Source organism: Oncorhynchus mykiss, chromosome 18, assembly GCF_057628025.1.
Source record: "Oncorhynchus mykiss isolate SJ-2025 chromosome 18, ASM5762802v1, whole genome shotgun sequence".
Lineage (NCBI taxonomy): Eukaryota > Metazoa > Chordata > Actinopteri > Salmoniformes > Salmonidae > Oncorhynchus > Oncorhynchus mykiss.
This window is the reverse complement of record NC_143039.1, coordinates 43,787,709-43,804,508: the sequence shown is the minus strand read 5'-3', so window position 1 is coordinate 43,804,508 and position 16,800 is coordinate 43,787,709. Positions and strand designations below refer to the sequence as shown.

Sequence of the window (16,800 nt, the reverse complement as noted above, 5' to 3'; positions counted from 1 at the left end):
AAAGGGTGGCTACTTTGAAGAATCTCAAATGTTAAAAATATTTGATTTGTTTAACACCTTTTTGGTTACTACATGATTCTATGTGTTATTTCATAGTTTTGATGTCTTTACTATTATTCTACAATGTAGAAAATAATACAAATAAAACCATTGAAAAACCATTGATAGTAGCTGTGTCCAAACTTGACTGGTACTGTAAATATTAAAACAATATATTGCCCTTTAATATTTTCCCCTAACCCTGATTTATATTTGCCATGTATTTTTCAACTGTGCTGTGATGTTTAAAAAACAAAAAACAAACTTGAATGGAGTAGGTGTATCTAAACTTTTGACACACACACACACACACAAACACCCCCTACCCTTTTGCGTTCCTGATGCCATTGACTGTATCATTGATGCTTGATGGCAAGCCCCACGTATTGGCATTAGGAATATTCTTCAGAGCGGTAACATCAGGTAGGCATCTTCCCAGCACTAATGGAACATATAAAAAGAAAACATAATTCATTTGAAATGTTTATATTTAACGACTTCTCGATACAGTGCATTCGGAAAATATTCAGTTACAACAATACTGAATTAACACTTATTTTAACTTAATATAATACATCAATAAAATCAATTTAGCCTCAAGTAGATAATGAAACATGTTCAATTTGGTTTAAATAATGCAAAAACAAAGTGTTGGAGAAGAATGTAAAAGTGCAATATGTGCTATGTAAGAAAGCTAACGTTTCAGTTCCTTGCTCAGAACATGAGAACATATGAAAGCTGGTGGTTCCTTTTAACATGAGTCTTCAATATTCCCATGTAAGAAGTTTTAGGTTGTAGTTATTATAGGACTATTTCCCTCTATACCATTTGTATTTCATTAACCTTTGACTATTGGATGTTCTTATAGGCACTTTAGTATTGCCAGTAACAGTATAGCTTCCGTCCCTCTCCTCGCTCCTCCCTGGGCTCGAACCAGCAACACAACGACAACAGCCACCACATCGAAACAGCGTTACCCATGCAGAGCAAGGGAAACAACCACCAAGGCTCAGAGCGAGTGAAGTTTGAAAAGCTATTAGTGCACGCTAACTAGCCAGCCATTTCACTTCGGTCACACCAGCCTCATCTCGGGAGTTGATAGGCTTGAAGTCATAAACAGCGCAATGCTTGACGCACAACGAAGAGCTGCTGGCAAAACGCACGAAAGTGGTGTTTGAATTAATGTTTACGTGCCTGCTTCTGCCTACCACCGCTCAGTCAGATAAGATACTTGTATGCTTGTATGCTCAGTCAGATTATATGCAACGCAGGACACGCTAGATAATATCTAGTAATATCATCAACCATGTGTAGTTAACTAGTGATTATGATTGATTGTTTTTTATAAGATGAGTGCTAGCTAGCAACTTACCTTGGCTTACTGCATTCGTGTAACAGCCAGTCTCCTTGTGGAGTGCAACGAGAGAGAGGCAGGTCGTTATTGCGTTGGACTAGTTAACTGTAAGGTTGCAAGTTTGAATCCCCCGAGCTGACAAGATGAAAAATCTGTCTTTCGGCCCCTGAACGAGGCAGTTAACCCACCGTTCCTAGGCAGTCATTGAAAATAAGAATGTGCTCTTAACTGACTTGCCTAGTTAAATAAAGGTGTAAAAAAAAATTATATATATCTATATTTTTTTATCAGCAAATCGGCGCCCAAAAATACAGATTTCCGAGTGTTATGAAAACTTGAAATCGGCCCTAATTAATCGGCCATTCCGATTAATCGGTCAACCTCTACTCCAGAGATGTGATCAGGGTTTAAGTCCGGACTTTAGCTGGCCACTCAAGGACATTCAGAGACTTGTCCCGATGCCACTCCTGCGTTGTCTTGGGTGTGTGCTTAGGGTTGTTGTCCTGTTGGAAGGTGAACCTTCGCCACAGGCTTAGGCCTGAGCACTCTGGAGCAGGTTTTCATCAAGGATCTCTCTGTACTTTGCTCCGTTCATCTTTCCCTCGATCCTGACTAGTCTCCCAGTCCCTGACGCTGAAAACCATCCCCACAGCATGATGCTGCCCCCACCATGCTTCACCGTAGGGATGGTTCCAGGTTTCCTCCACATGTGATGCTTGGCATTCAGGCCAAAGAGTTCAATTTTGGTTTCGTCAGACCAGAGAATCTTGTTTCCTTTAGGTGGCTTTGTCAAATTCCAAGCGGGGTGTCATGTGCCTTTTACTGATTAGTGGATTCCATCTGGCCACTCTACCATAAAGGCCTTATTGGTGGAGGGCTGCAGAGATGGTTGTCCTTCTGGAAGGTTCTCCCATCTCCACAGAGGAACTCTGGCGCTCTTTCAGAGTGACTACCAAGGCCCTCCTCCCCCAACTGCTCAGTTTGGCTGGGCAGCAAGATCTAGGAAGAGTCTTGCTGGTTTCAAACTTCTTCCATTTAAGAATGATGGAGGCCACTGTGTCCTTGAGGACCTACAATGCTTCAGAAATGTTTTGGTACCCTTCCCCAGATCTTTGCCTTGACACAATCCTGTCTCGGAGCTCTACGGACAATTCCTTATGGCTTGATATATGCTCTGACATGCACAGTCAACTGTGGGACCTTATATAGACAGGTGTGTGCCTTTCCAAATCATGTCCTATCAATTGAATTTACCACATGTGTATTCTAATCAAGTTGTAGAAACATCAAGGATGATCATTGGGAACAGGATGCACCTGAGCTCAATTTCAAGTGTCATAGCAAAGGGTATGAATACTAACGTCAATAAGGTATCCGTTTTATATTTTTAATACATTTGCAAACATTTCTAAAAACCTGTTTTTGCTTTGTCACCATGGGTTATTGTGTGTAGATTGATGAGGATGTTTATTTTACTTAATCAATTTTAGAATAAGGCTGTAACATAACAAAATGTGGAAAAAGTCAATGGGACTGAAAACTTTCCGAATGCACTGTATGTAATTATGAAAGTGAATATGAAAAAGCAAGGGTCACTCACCAGAGATAGTAGGAGTGTAGAAGAACGGACACAGCTCTTGATCCACAATTTCCTTAACTTTCTGTGGAAAATAAAAAACGGTTAAACTACTAATTTTGGCTATTCAGAGTAAAAAAAACTAGGAAAACCCTCCAGTTATATCGATTTCCAAAAGACAGTCCAAAGGCTTTGAGGAGTCACTGAAAACCATGATCAATGAAAGTCTATTTGAAAAAAATTTGAATTTACAAACCTCCGTAGTTATAGGTTATAGTTATAGGACAGAACTTTTTAAAATGCATTTATTAAAGCAAATTAATTAGGCAGATCAGCTATAATTTTGCAGATAGATTGATGGAAACAATGTAATTGTCCGCATCATTTCCAAACTCCGATATATACACATATGTGTGTGTATATATATATATATATATATATATATATAAATAAAAAAATAACACACACACACACACACACACACACACACACACACACACACACACACACACACACACAGTACCAGTCAAAAGTCGACACCTACTCAATCAAGGTTTTTATTTTTTACTATTTTTGACATTGTAGAATAATAGTATAGACATCAAAACAATGAAACCACATATGGAATCATGTAGTAACCAAAAAAGTGTTAAACAATTGAAATATATTTTATAAATTTATATTGTTCAAAGTAGCCACCCTTTGCCTTGATGACAGCATTGCACACTCTCAGCATTGCATTCTCAGCACTACATTCACTCAACCAGCTTCATGAGGAATGCTTTTCCAACAGTCTTGAAGGAGTTCCCACATATGCTGAGCACTTGTTGGCTGCTTTTCCCTCACTCTGCGATTCAACTCATCCCAAACCAACTCAATTGGGTTGAGGTCGGGTGATTGTGGAGGCCAGCCCATCTGATGCAGCACCATCACTCTCCTTCTTGGTCAAATAGCCCTTACCTAGTCTTGAGGTGTGTTTTGGGTCATTGTCCTGTTGAAAAACAAATGATAGTGGGACTAAGCGCAAACCAGATGGGATGGCATATTACTGCAAAATGCTGTGGTAGCCATGCTGGTTTAGTGCGCCTCGAATTCTAAATAAATCACTGACTGTCACCAGCAAAGCACCCCCACACCTCCTCCTCCATGCTTGACGGTGGGAACCACACATGCAGAGATCATCCGGTCACCTACTCCGCTGTCTTGGTGAGACGCAGTTGTAACCAAAATTCTCAAATTTGGACTCATCAGACCAAAGGACGGATTTCCACCAGTCTAATGTCCATTGCTCATGTTTCATGTCCAAGCAAGTCTCTTCCTCTTATTGGTGTTATTTAGTAGTGGTTTCTTTGCAGCAATTCAACCATGAAGGCCTCACACAGTCTCCTCTGAACAGTTGATGTTAAGATGTGTCTGTTACTTGAACTCTGAAGCATTTATTTAGGCTGCAATTTCTGAGGCTGGTAACTCTAATGAACTTATCCTCTGCAGCAGAAGTAACTCTGGGTCTTCCTTTCCAGTGGCGGTGCTCATGAGAGCCAGTTTCATCATATTGCTTGATGGTTTTTGTGACTGCACTTGAAGAAACATTCAAAGTTCTTGAAATTTTACAGATTACTTTAAGCCATGAATGTCAGTCAATGATGGACTGTTGTTTCTCTTCGCTCATTTGAGCTGTTCTTACCATAATATGGACTTGGTCTTCTACCAAATAGGGCTATCTTCTGTATACCACCCCTACCTTGTCACAACACAACTGATTGGCTCAAACGCATTAAGAAGGAAAGAAATTCCACAAATTAACAACCTGTTAATTGAAATGCATTCCAGGTGACTACCTCATGAGGCTGGTTGAGAGAATGCCAAGAGTGTGCAAAGCTGTCATCAAGGCAAAGGGTGGCTACTTTGAAGAATTTCAAATGTTAAATATATTTGATTTTCCCCTAACCCTGATTTATATTTGAAATATTTTTCAACTGTGCTGTGATGTGATGTGATGTTTTGGGGCAGCAGGGTAGCCTAGTGGTTAGTTAGAGCATTGGACTATTAACCGGAAGGTTGCAAGTTCAAATCCCCGAGCTGACAAGGTACAAATCTGTCGTTCTGCCCCAGTTAACCCACTGTTCCTAGGCCGTCATTGAAAATAAGAATTGGTTCTTAACTGACTTGCCTAGTTAAATAAAGTTTCACAAAAGTTCTGAATCTTTCTATTCTCATAGATTCTACATATTGTAAATAGTTATTTTTTTGCTAAGAGTATTATTAATCAATTGACTGACTTTTTATAATCACCCAGCAGTGTAATTAGCAGAGTTAGCTGCAAGCAAATGGATGGGACTTACCAGTGTAGTTCCTGCTAGGTCAAAGGATGGCACGCAGAGTGATTGGTTGAAGTAGTCTTGTGGCTTGGCATTCGGTAAGTAGGCAATAGGATTGAGAGCCCAGAACACATCTGGGCACTTTTCCACACACACCTGCAGGGTGAGGAATGAAGAGGTATTCACATTGTGACTGAAACCTGATGCCTGTCCCAGATATGCAGATACACATGACCATAAGAAAAAGGCCTCATACAAATAAAAATGTAATAAAAGAGAACTTGTATGAACGGGTTGGTGAAGACATTACATATAAATACAATTTGACCCAGGAACACACTGGGACATTGCAGATGTTCACAGAGTTCCTTATTACTATTAGCCTTAGAAACTAGAACATTATGGTGTGATGTTAATGTACCTGTGTGGTGGGGCACTGTAACCCATTAAGGGTGGCGGCCATGATGTTGATTGATGTGACACATTTCAGTATGTCAAAGTAAAACACACTGGGTTGAGCTCTGGGAAAAGACAATGTAACAGTTAGGATTCTGTGAGTACAATACAAACTATGCATTGTGAATGAAATATATAATGACAGTTCAATATACTGTATAGTGAGGCATGCCAAGACTGAATTATTAACCCAGATGACATGTCTGACTGGATTGGCCAGATTTTTCACTTTTATCCATTGCATTTATGGCAAAAATGCATGATTAGTAAATTCAAATTACATAGCCTCAAGTCTCCTAAACTTCTGAATAAAATTATACTTGGTTCATAAAGGATTTCAAGTTCAAACACATCACTGACCGCAGAGGTCCTTACTTATTGGGCCCGATGCCACAGAACATTCCAGTAGAGTTCCGTGGATAGAGGACATGTCGAGGATCACCATAAAGCCAGGCTGGTGGAAATATAAAAACAAAACATCAATATCTAAGCAGAGTGGTGGGGACCCCAATACATTTACCACAGTCAAAGAATACAAGGGCAAATGACCCATACATTTGTCAAAGGCAACCAAATTAACATACACTACCGTTCAAAAGTTTGGGGTCACTTAGAAATGTCCTTGTTCTTGAAAGAAAAGCTTTTTTTTGTCCATTAAACTAATTGATAATTAGAAAACCCTTTTGCAATTATTTTAGCGCAGCTGAAAACTGACGTTCAAAACTGGCCTTCTTTGGACTAGTTGAGTATCTGGAGCATCAGCATTTGTGGGTTCAATTACAGGCTCAAAATAGCCAGAAACAAAGACCTTTCTTCTGAAAATCATCAGTCTATTCTTGTTCTGAGAAATGAAGGCTATTCCATGCGAGAAATTGCCAAGAAACTGAAGATCTCATACAACGCTGTGTACTACTCCCTTCACAGAACAGCGCAAACTGTCTCTAACTAGAATAGAAAGATGGAGGCCCCAGTGCACAACTGAGCAAGAGGACAAGTACATTAGTGTCTAGTTTGAGAAACATAAGTCCTCAACTGGCAGCTTCATTAAATAGTACCCGCAAAACACCAAAACATCAACGTCAACAGTGAAGAGGCGACTCAGGGATGCTGGTCTTCTAGGCTGAGTTGCAAAGAAAAAGCCATATCTCAGACTGGCCAATAAAAAAGATGGGCAAAAGATCAGACACTGGACAGAGAAAGATTGGAAAAAGGTGTTATGGACAGACAAATCTAAGTTTCAAGTGTTCGGATCACAAAGAAGAATATTTTTGAGATGCAGAAAAAATGAAAATATGCTTGAGGAGTGCTTGACGCCATCTGTCAAGCATGGTAGAGGCAATGTGATGGTCTGGGCATGCTTTGATGGTGGTAAAGTGGGAGATTTGTAAAGGGCAAAAGGGATCTTGAAGGAGGAAGGCCATCAGTCCATTTTGCAACGCCATGCCATACCCTGTGGACGGCGCTTAATTGGAGCCAATTTCCTCCTACAACAGAACAATGACCCAAAGCACAGCTCCAAACTATGCAATAACTATTTAGGGAAGAAGCAGTCAGCTGGTATTTTGTCTATAAATGGAGTGGCCAGCACAGTCACCAGATCTCAACCCTTTTGAGCTGTTGTGGAAGCAGCTTGACTGTATGGTACGCAAAGAAGTGCCCATCAAGCCAATCCAACTTGTGGGAGATGCTTCAGGAAACACTGGGTGAAATCTCTTCAGATTATCTCAACAAATTGACAACTAGAATGCCAAAGGTCTGCAAAGCTGTAATTGCTGAAAGTGGAAGATTCTTCGACGAAAGCAAAGTTTGAAGGACACTATTATTTCAATTAAAAATAATTATTTATAACCTTGTCAACATATATTTCCTATCCATTTTGCAACTCATTTCATGTATATTTTCATGGAAAACAAGGACATTTATAAGTGACCCCAAACTTTAGAAAGGTAGAGTACAAAGCTCATTGACATCAACTACTTCATTTGGTTTTATATACTAAACCACTACCCCCCTCCTTTCAATAAAAGGCCTACTGTATATCCGATCAATGCACAAAATCCTTCCCCATTAATCAGATACTAAGCTATTGACATTGGCAATATATTCATATGACCTCCTTATCACGCAGCTCTATTGACTCAAGAAAAAGCAGAGTGAGTGCCTGCTGGAATGTGTTTGATGACAGGTAATGGATGTTGTGGGTGAGGGTGAGCTTCTGCTTTGGAATTTCTCTTTGGAACCACTCTGGGTGGGAGTCAGAGGAGAGGGAGGCCTTTCGACCGAAAGACAAAAAGGATTAGAATATCAAGGCCATAGAGATACCTTATAATTATAGAGAAAGGTGAGGGTAGACTTTGAAGAGGAGAAAAGTCAGAAAATCATAGAACCAATGACAAGCTTATGTTACCAGCGCACTCTCGAAAATGGAGGTGCTGTTCTCACTTGTGAGTGGCGATTTGACGAGCTGTTGGAATTCAGGAAGGGATGATTATGTCACTGGAGTGATTACGTCACTGTTTTGTTTAGCCAGCATGGCCGGACTGTGCGTTCTGCCTGCAAATACTACATTTACATAAGGCATTATGGCGAGGACACCTGAGTTTCAAAAGGGATGTAAGAGTCATAAAGAGAGATTGACAGCCAGAGAGAGATAATGCCAGGAATCAGACGTCATCTAATAGTGAGAGAGAAAGAGAGAAAGAGCGAAAGAGGCTGAGCGAGAGAGAGAAAAAAAATACAGCAACACATACAGAATGAGTATGTGTGTGTGAGAGAGAAAATGTGAGAGGTGGGAGGTGCGTAGAAGGCCCATCTTACCCAAAATCCCCACCGCCATGTAGCCAAGGATAACGACAATGAAGAGAACACAGCAGATGATGTCAGTGCAGCCTCTGAGGAAGAATGGAAATACAATGACACACATAGTGATTTTGAGCATTGATGTGGCATAGATGCCCCCAGGCTGAAAAATGTGTGACAGAAAGTGTGCCCACGAAAGGCACTTGAGACATACAATGGATAATTTGCACACAAAGATAGTGGTAGTTGGGGCTTTGTAGCTTGGTAAGCTCTGTAGGCCTTGTAGAGAGCAAGAGACAAAATTATTGAGAGAGAGAGGTAGTGAGCGCAGGGGCTCCTGAGTTCTTCTGCAAAAAGATAGAATTATAGTTGGATAAATTTAGATAAACTTGCATTTTTTTTTTCCACAAGGACTAACCTCAACATCAAAACCGTCAATCCAAATTCCATACATAAAACCTTGATTTTGGACAAAATTACCTGAATGGACTATTACTACCAAGGACTATCAAGAAAAAAAAAACTTCTAACAAACCAAAACCTGCAGATGAAACACAGCGGAACCTGGAAATACCATCCAACACAAAACAGAGCGAGTAATATTCAGTCTGAAGCTACTTTGAAGCCAAAAAGTAAATGACAATAATCTATAGGTAATTTTGTTGTATAAAACTAAGTAAATAAGTATACTAAGCTACCAAGCTGCTAGGACAGAATAGACCAGGCTGCATCTTCAATTAGCACTGAAGTGTGAAGTCAGATGTGTGAAAACTCTTGAGCCCAACAATGGCAGGAGTTTCACAGCCCAGGACACTCCCCCAGAGAAAGAAGCCAGCAGAACAGCCCACCTCAGACACGGACCATAACGGGAAGACAACACAGGACCCACCAACCCAACAGACAACCCACCCCCTCCTATCAGCCCCCCTGTCAGCTCCCCTGATAGCCCTCTTGACAAACCCCCACACATCCACTAAGAACACAAAGCTAGAGATTGTGCTCCTCATTGACTCAAAATGGCAAATGCATTCAAGAGGACAAACTTTTTCCCAAACACAAAGTGGCTAAACTCTGGTGCCCAAACACTAGGCATGCCCTGGAGCTGTCCTGGAGCTGTCAGAGAACATATTAGGGTTGAAAAAGCTTCTTCCACTTTCCCCAACACACAAGTGGTGATCTCCTCCCTGCTACCTTGAAAAAACGTTCACCCTGCCACCATACAGCGAGTGAATGCAAGCATTTTGCGAGACTGTGCCTCAAAAGCTAATGTCTACCTGGCCCACCACTTCACCCTAGCCTTTACAACCAGGTCCACCTCTACAAGGCAGCAATCTCAACTTTTGCCAGGACCCTGAAGGACGTCACCCTCGAACCATAGCCCCAGCATCACACACATGAGCAACGGACACCCTGTCCAGACCAGCGAGACACCCTCCCAGACCTGCAAGACTCCCTCCCGAAGGACCTGAACCGAGAGAACCGACACCAAGAGGACCTACACCCAGACCACAGCATCCCATCCACCAAACTAACAGGTGTGAAACAGGGAAGAGACTCATGGGGTATGGTCATTTGGTATAGAGCAGACCCAACCCACTCAAATTAAAATAATCAAAACAGGAACATTTTACATCTGGCTAGAAATTATCTCAGAGAAAAAAAATGTCCTTGTGTGCTACCTATATCCCCCTAATAGAATCCCCATACCTTAACAATAACAGCCTCTCTATCCTAGAGGGGGAGATCAACAATTTCCAGGCCCAGGGACATGTACTAGTCTGTGGCGACCTAAATGCCAGAAATGGACAAAAACCTGACACCCTTAGCACACAGGGGGACAAACACCTACCTGGAGGTGACAGCATTCCCTCCCCCATATACAGTGGGGCAAAAAAGTATTTAGTCAGGCACCAATTGTGCAAGTTCTCCTACTTAAAAAGATGAGGCCTGTAATTTCCATCATAGGTACACTTCAACTATGACAGACAAAATGAGGGAAAAAAAATTCAGAAAATCACATTGTAGGATTTTTTATGAATTTATTTGCAAATAATGGTGGAAAATAAGTATTTCGTCACCTACAAACAAGCAAGATTTCTGGCTCTCACAGACCTGTAACTTCTTCTTTAAGAGGCTCCTCTGTCATCCACTCGTTACCTGTATTAATGGCACCTGTTTGAACTTGTTATCAGTATAAAAGACACCTGTCCACAACCTCAAACAGTCACACTCCAAACTCCACTATGGCCAAGACCAAAGAGCTGTCAAAGGACACCAGAAACAAAATTGTAGACCTGCACCAGGCTGGGAAGACTGAATCTGCAATATGTAAGCAGCTTGGTTTGAAGAAATCAACTGTGGGAGCAATTATTAGGAAATGGAAGACATACAAGACCACTGATAATCTCCCTCGATCTGGGGCTCCACGCAAGATCTCACCCCGTGGGGTCAAAAGGATCACAAGAACGGTGAGCAAAAATCCCAGAACCACACGGGGGGACCTAGTGAATGACCTGCAGAGAGCTGGGACCAAAGTAACAAAGCCTACCATCAGTAACACACTACGCCGCCAGGGACTTAAATCCTGCAGTGCCAGACGTGTCCCCCTACTTAAGCCAGTACATGTCCAGGCCCGTCTGAAGTTTGCTAGACAGCATTTGGATGACCCAGAAGAAGATTGGGAGAATGTCATATGGTCAGATGAAACCAAAATACAACTTTTTGGTAAAAACTCAACTGCCGAGTTGCATCCAAAGAACACCATACCTAATGTGAAGCATGGGGGTGGAAACATCATGCTTTGGGGCTGTTCTTTTGCAAAGGGACCAGGACGACTGATCCATGTAAAGGAAAGAATGAATGGGGCCATGTATCGTGAGATTGAGTGAAAACCTTCCCTCAGCAAGGGCATTGAAGATGAAACGTGGATGGTCTTTCAGCATGACAATGATCCCAAACACAACGCCCGGGCAACGAAGGAGTGGCTTCGTAAGAAGCATTTCAAAGTCCTGGAGTGGCCTAGCCAGTCTCCAGATCTCAACCCCATAGAAAATCTTAGGAGGGAGTTGAAAGTCCGTGTTGCCCAGCAACAGCCCCAAAACATCACTGCTCTAGAGGAGATCTGCATGGAGGAATGGGCCAAAATACCAGCAACAGTGTGTGAAAACCTTGTGAAGACTTACAGAAAACATTTGACCTCTGTCATTGCCAACAAAGGGTATATAACAAAGTATTAAAATAAACTTTTGTTATTGACCAAATACTTATTTTCCACCATAATTTGCAAATAAATTCATTAAAAATCCTACAATGTGATTTTCTGGATTTCTTCCTCATTTTTGTCTGTCATAGTTGAAGTGTACCTATGATGAAAATTACAGGCCTCTCATCTTTTTAAGTGGGAGAACTTGCACAATTGGTGGCTGACTAAATACTTTTTTGCCCCACTGTACCTCCCTAGACAACTACGACAATATAACCAGCAAAAACGGGTCACAACTCCTGCAGCTCAGTCGGACGCTGGGTATCTACATAGTCAATGGTAGGCTTCGAGAGGACTTCTATGGTAGGTACACCTATACAGTGCCTTGCGAAAGTATTCAGCCCCCTTGAACTTTGCGACCTTTTGCCACATTTCAGGATTCAAACAAAGATAAAACTGTATTTTTTTGTGAAGAATCAACAACAAGTGGGACACAATCATGAAGTGGAACGACATTTATTGGATATTTCAAACTTTTTTAACAAATCAAAAACTGAAAAATTGGGCGTGCAAAATTATTCAGCCCCCTTAAATTAATACTTTGTAGCGCCACCTTTTGCTGCGATTACAGCTGTAAGTCGCTTGGGGTATGTCTATCAGTTTTGCACATCGAGAGACTGACATTTTTTCCCATTCCTCCTTGCAAAACAGCTCGAGCTCAGTGAGGTAGGATGGAGAGCATTTGTGAACAGCAGTTTTCAGTTCTTTCCACAGATTCTCGATTGGATTCAGGTCTGGACTTTGACTTGGCCATTCTAACACCTGGATATGTTTATTTTTTAACCATTCCATTGTAGATTTTGCTTTATGTTTTGGATCATTGTCTTGTTGGAAGACAAATCTCCGTCCCAGTCTCAGGTCTTTTGCAGACTCCATCAGGTTCTCTTCCAGAATGGTCCTGTATTTGGCTCCATCCATCTTCCCATCAATTTTAACCATCTTCCCTGTCCCTGCTGAAGAAAAGCAGGCCCAAACCATGATGCTGCCACCACCATGTTTGACAGTGGGGATGGTGTGTTCAGCTGTGTTGCTTTTACGCCAAACATAACGTTTTACATTGTTGCCAAAAAGTTCAATTTTGGTTTCATCTGACCAGAGCACCTTCTTCCACATGTTTGGTGTGTCTCCCAGGTGGCTTGTGGCAAACTTTAAACGACACTTTTTATGGATATCTTTAAGAAATGGCTTTCTTCTTGCCACTCTTCCATAAAGGCCAGATTTGTGCAATATACGACTGATTGTTGTCCTATGGACAGAGTCTCCCACCTCAGCTGTAGATCTCTGCAGTTCATCCAGAGTGATCATGGGCCTCTTGGCTGCATCTCTGATCAGTCTTCTCCTTGTATGAGCTGAAAGTTTAGAGGGACGGCCAGGTCTTGGTAGATTTGCAGTGGTCTGGTACTCCTTCCATTTCAATATTATCGCTTGCACAGTGCTCCTTGGGATGTTTAAAGCTTGGGAAATCTTTTTGTATCCAAATCCGGCTTTAAACTTCTTCACAACAGTATCTCGGACCTGCCTGGTGTGTTCCTTGTTCTTCATGATGCTCTCTGCGCTTTTAACGGACCTCTGAGACTATCACAGTGCAGGTGCATTTATACGGAGACTTGATTACACACAGGTGGATTGTATTTATCATCATTAGTCATTTAGGTCAACATTGGATCATTCAGAGATCCTCACTGAACTTCTGGAGAGAGTTTGCTGCACTGAAAGTAAAGGGGCTGAATAATTTTGCACGCCCAATTTTTCAGTTTTTGATTTGTTAAAAAAGTTTGAAATATCCAATAAATGTCGTTCCACTTCATGATTGTGTCCCACTTGTTGTTGATTCTTCACAAAAAATACAGTTTAATATCTTTATGTTTGAAGTCTGAAATGTGGCAAAAGGTCGCAAAGTTCAAGGGGGCCGAATACTTTCGCAAGGCACTGTAGCTCATCTCTTCGCAGTAGTATCGTAGACTATTTTATCAGACCTTAACCCAGAGTCTCAGATCACAGAAAAATCACAGTCAAAGAAAATGGAAATTTCTAACATTAAGAAATGCTATAGATGGAAGGAAAGTAGTGTGAAAATCTACCAAAAAACTATTAGACAACAACAAATTCAATCCCTTCTAGACAATTTCCTAGACAAAATGTGTCACTGTAATAGTGAAGGTATACATTTGGAGGTAGAAAACCTAAACAGGTTTTGACCTCTCAGCTTCTCTATCAAATCTAAAAATGTAATTGCTCAATGTAATTGAAGAATCCATAGAATTTAACCACTTCTGGGAAAATTGGAAAACTCTAAACAAACACAAAGAGTTGTCAATCCAAAACTGAGCTGTATGGATAAACCACTTCTCCGATCATTTTGTCTCTATAACAAAGAACAAACAGCAAAAACATATACATGATCAAATACAAATATTAGAATCAACTATTAACCTCTCTAGGCGGGGGGTGGTATTTTCACGTCCGGATGAAAAGCATGCCCAAAGTAAACTGCTAGGATATGCATAGTATTAGTAGATTTGTATAGAAAACACTGAAGTTTCTAAAACTGTTTGAATGATGTCTGAGTATAACAGACCTTATTTGGCAGGCGAAACCCCGAGGACAAACCATCCAGGATTTTTTTGTTTTTTTGAGTTGACAGTGTTTTCAATGGGTTTTCTATGTGGATGTAGATTTCTAAGACACTTGCTTGCAGTTCCTATCGCTTCCACTGGATGTCAACAGTCTTTAGAAACTTGATGTTTTTCCTTTGAGAAATGAAGAAGTAGGGCTGTTCAGAACGAGGGTCGAGTCTAGAGTGCTGTTGTGGTTGGGGCGCACGACCTGAAAGCTCGCCTCAGTTTTTATCCGTCTTAAATTTTATTGATTATTTACGTTAAAAAAATACCTAAAGTTGTATTAGGAAAGTTGTTTTAAATGTTTGGACAAAGATTACAGGTAACTTATAAGATATTTTGTAGTCCGATGTTTTTCTGGATCAAACGCGCCAAATAAATTGACATTTTGGAGATATAACGACAGAATTAAATCGAACAAAAGGACCATTTGTGATGTTTATGGGACATATTGGAGTGCCAACAGAAGAAGCTCTTCAAAGGCATGAATTATATAGTTATTTCTGAGTTTTGTGTCACCGGGATGAAATATGATTCGTCTGTGTTTGTTTGATGGGGTGCTGTCCTCAGATAAATCGCATGGTTTGCTTTCACCGTAAAGCCTTTTTGAAATCTGACACCATGGCTGGATTAACAAGACGTTAAGCTTTATTTTAACATATTGCATGTGTATTTTCAAGAATGTTAAATATTTATTCAAACTACAGAATTATTTGGCGCCCTGCGCTTTCACTGAATGTTGGTCAGATGGGATGGTAGCGTCCCATCAAGCCTAGAGAGATTAAAGACTACCAGAACCCACTGGATTCTTCAATGACATTGAATGAACAAAACAAAATATAGAGCAAAATATAAACCCTCCAATCCAAAAAGGCCTGAGGAGTTTATGGCATCCTAAATGAAATGATAAAATATACAGACTACAAATTCCAATTGGCTATACTTAAACTCTTTAACATCATCCTCAGCTTTGGCATATCCCCCAACATTTGGAACCAAGGACTGGTCATCCCAATCCACAAAAGTGGAGGCAAATTTGACCCCAATAACTACCGTGGGATATGCGTCAACAGCAACCCTGGGAAAATCCGCTGCATTATCATTAACAGCAGACAGTTCCTCAGCGAAAACAATGTACTGAGCAAATGTCAAATTGGCTTTTTACCAAATTACCGTTCGACAGACCACGTATTCACCCTGCACACCCTAATTGACAAACAAACCAAAACAAAGGCAGTCTCATGCTTTGTTGATTTCAATATGGCATGAGGGTCTGCTATACAAATGAATGGAAAGTGTTGTTGGGTGAAAAACATACTTTTATAATGTAATATACACAAACAACAAGTGTGATGTTAAAATTGGCAAACACACATTTCTTTCCACATTGCCGGGGGTGAGACAGGGATGCAGCTTAAGCCCCACCCTCTTCAGCATATACATTAACGAATTGGTGAGGGCACTAGAACAGTGCAGCACACGGCCTTACCTTACTATATAAAATCTGATGTCTACTGTTTGCTGATGATCTAGTGCTTCTGTCCCCAACCAAGGAGGGCCTACAGCAGAACCTAGATCTTCTGCACAGATTCTGTCAGACCTGGGCCCTGACAGTAAATCTCAGTAAGATAAAAAAGAATGGTGTTCCAAAAAAAGGTCCAGTTGCCAGGACCATGAATACAAATTCCATCTAGACACCGTTTCCCTAGAGCACACAGAAAACGATACATAGCTCAGCCTAAACATCAGCGCCACAGGGAAAGTCCACAAAGCTGTGAACAATCTGAGAGACAAGGCAATAACTGCCTTCTATGCCATCAAAAGGAACATAAAATCTGATATACCAATCTTGCTAAAAAAATACTTGAATTTAATTTCAGTTATAGAACCCATTGCCCATTATAGTTGTGAGGTCTGGGATCCGATCACCAACCAAGAATTCACAAAATGGAACAAACACCAAATTGAGACTGCATGCAGAATTCTGCAAAAATATCCTCTGTGTACAACATAATACACCAAATAATGCATTCAGAGAAGAATTAGGCCGATCACCCGCTAATGATCCAAATCCAGAAAAGCGCCGTTAAATTCTACACTCACCTAAAAGGAAGCGATTTCCAAACATTCCATAACAAAGCCCTCACCTACAGAGAAATTAACCTGGCAAAGAACCCCTGAGCAAGCTGGTCCTGGGGCTTTGTTCACAAACACAAAAAGACCCCACAAAGCCCCAGGTCAGCAACACAATTAGACCCAACCAAATCATGAGAAAACAAAGAGAGAATTACTTGACACATTAGAAAGATTTCACAAAAAAAACAGAACAAACTAGAAGACTATTTGGCCCTGAACAGAGAGTACACAGTGGCAGAATA

The 16,800-nt window shown here is 40.9% G+C and overlaps 1 protein-coding gene across 2 annotated transcripts in view; it reads right to left on the bottom strand.

Moving 5' to 3' along the window:
* Positions 1-16,800, bottom strand: part of LOC110496108 (choline transporter-like protein 4) — a 41,618-nt gene that overhangs the window by 12,563 nt on the left and 12,255 nt on the right. Inside the window, exons 3-8 of one of the 2 annotated variants that reach the window (XM_090208496.1) lie at positions 8,561-8,634; positions 6,119-6,197; positions 5,709-5,808; positions 5,312-5,443; positions 2,994-3,054; positions 366-480 (exon numbers count right to left, since the gene is read on the bottom strand). In XM_090208496.1, coding sequence (XP_090064622.1) covers positions 366-480; positions 2,994-3,054; positions 5,312-5,443; positions 5,709-5,808; positions 6,119-6,197; positions 8,561-8,634 — 561 coding nt within the window. Of the gene's footprint in view, positions 1-365; positions 481-2,993; positions 3,055-5,311; positions 5,444-5,708; positions 5,809-6,103; positions 6,198-8,560; positions 8,635-16,800 lie in introns of both variants that reach the window. The other variant, XM_021571808.3, reaches the window with a different exon arrangement.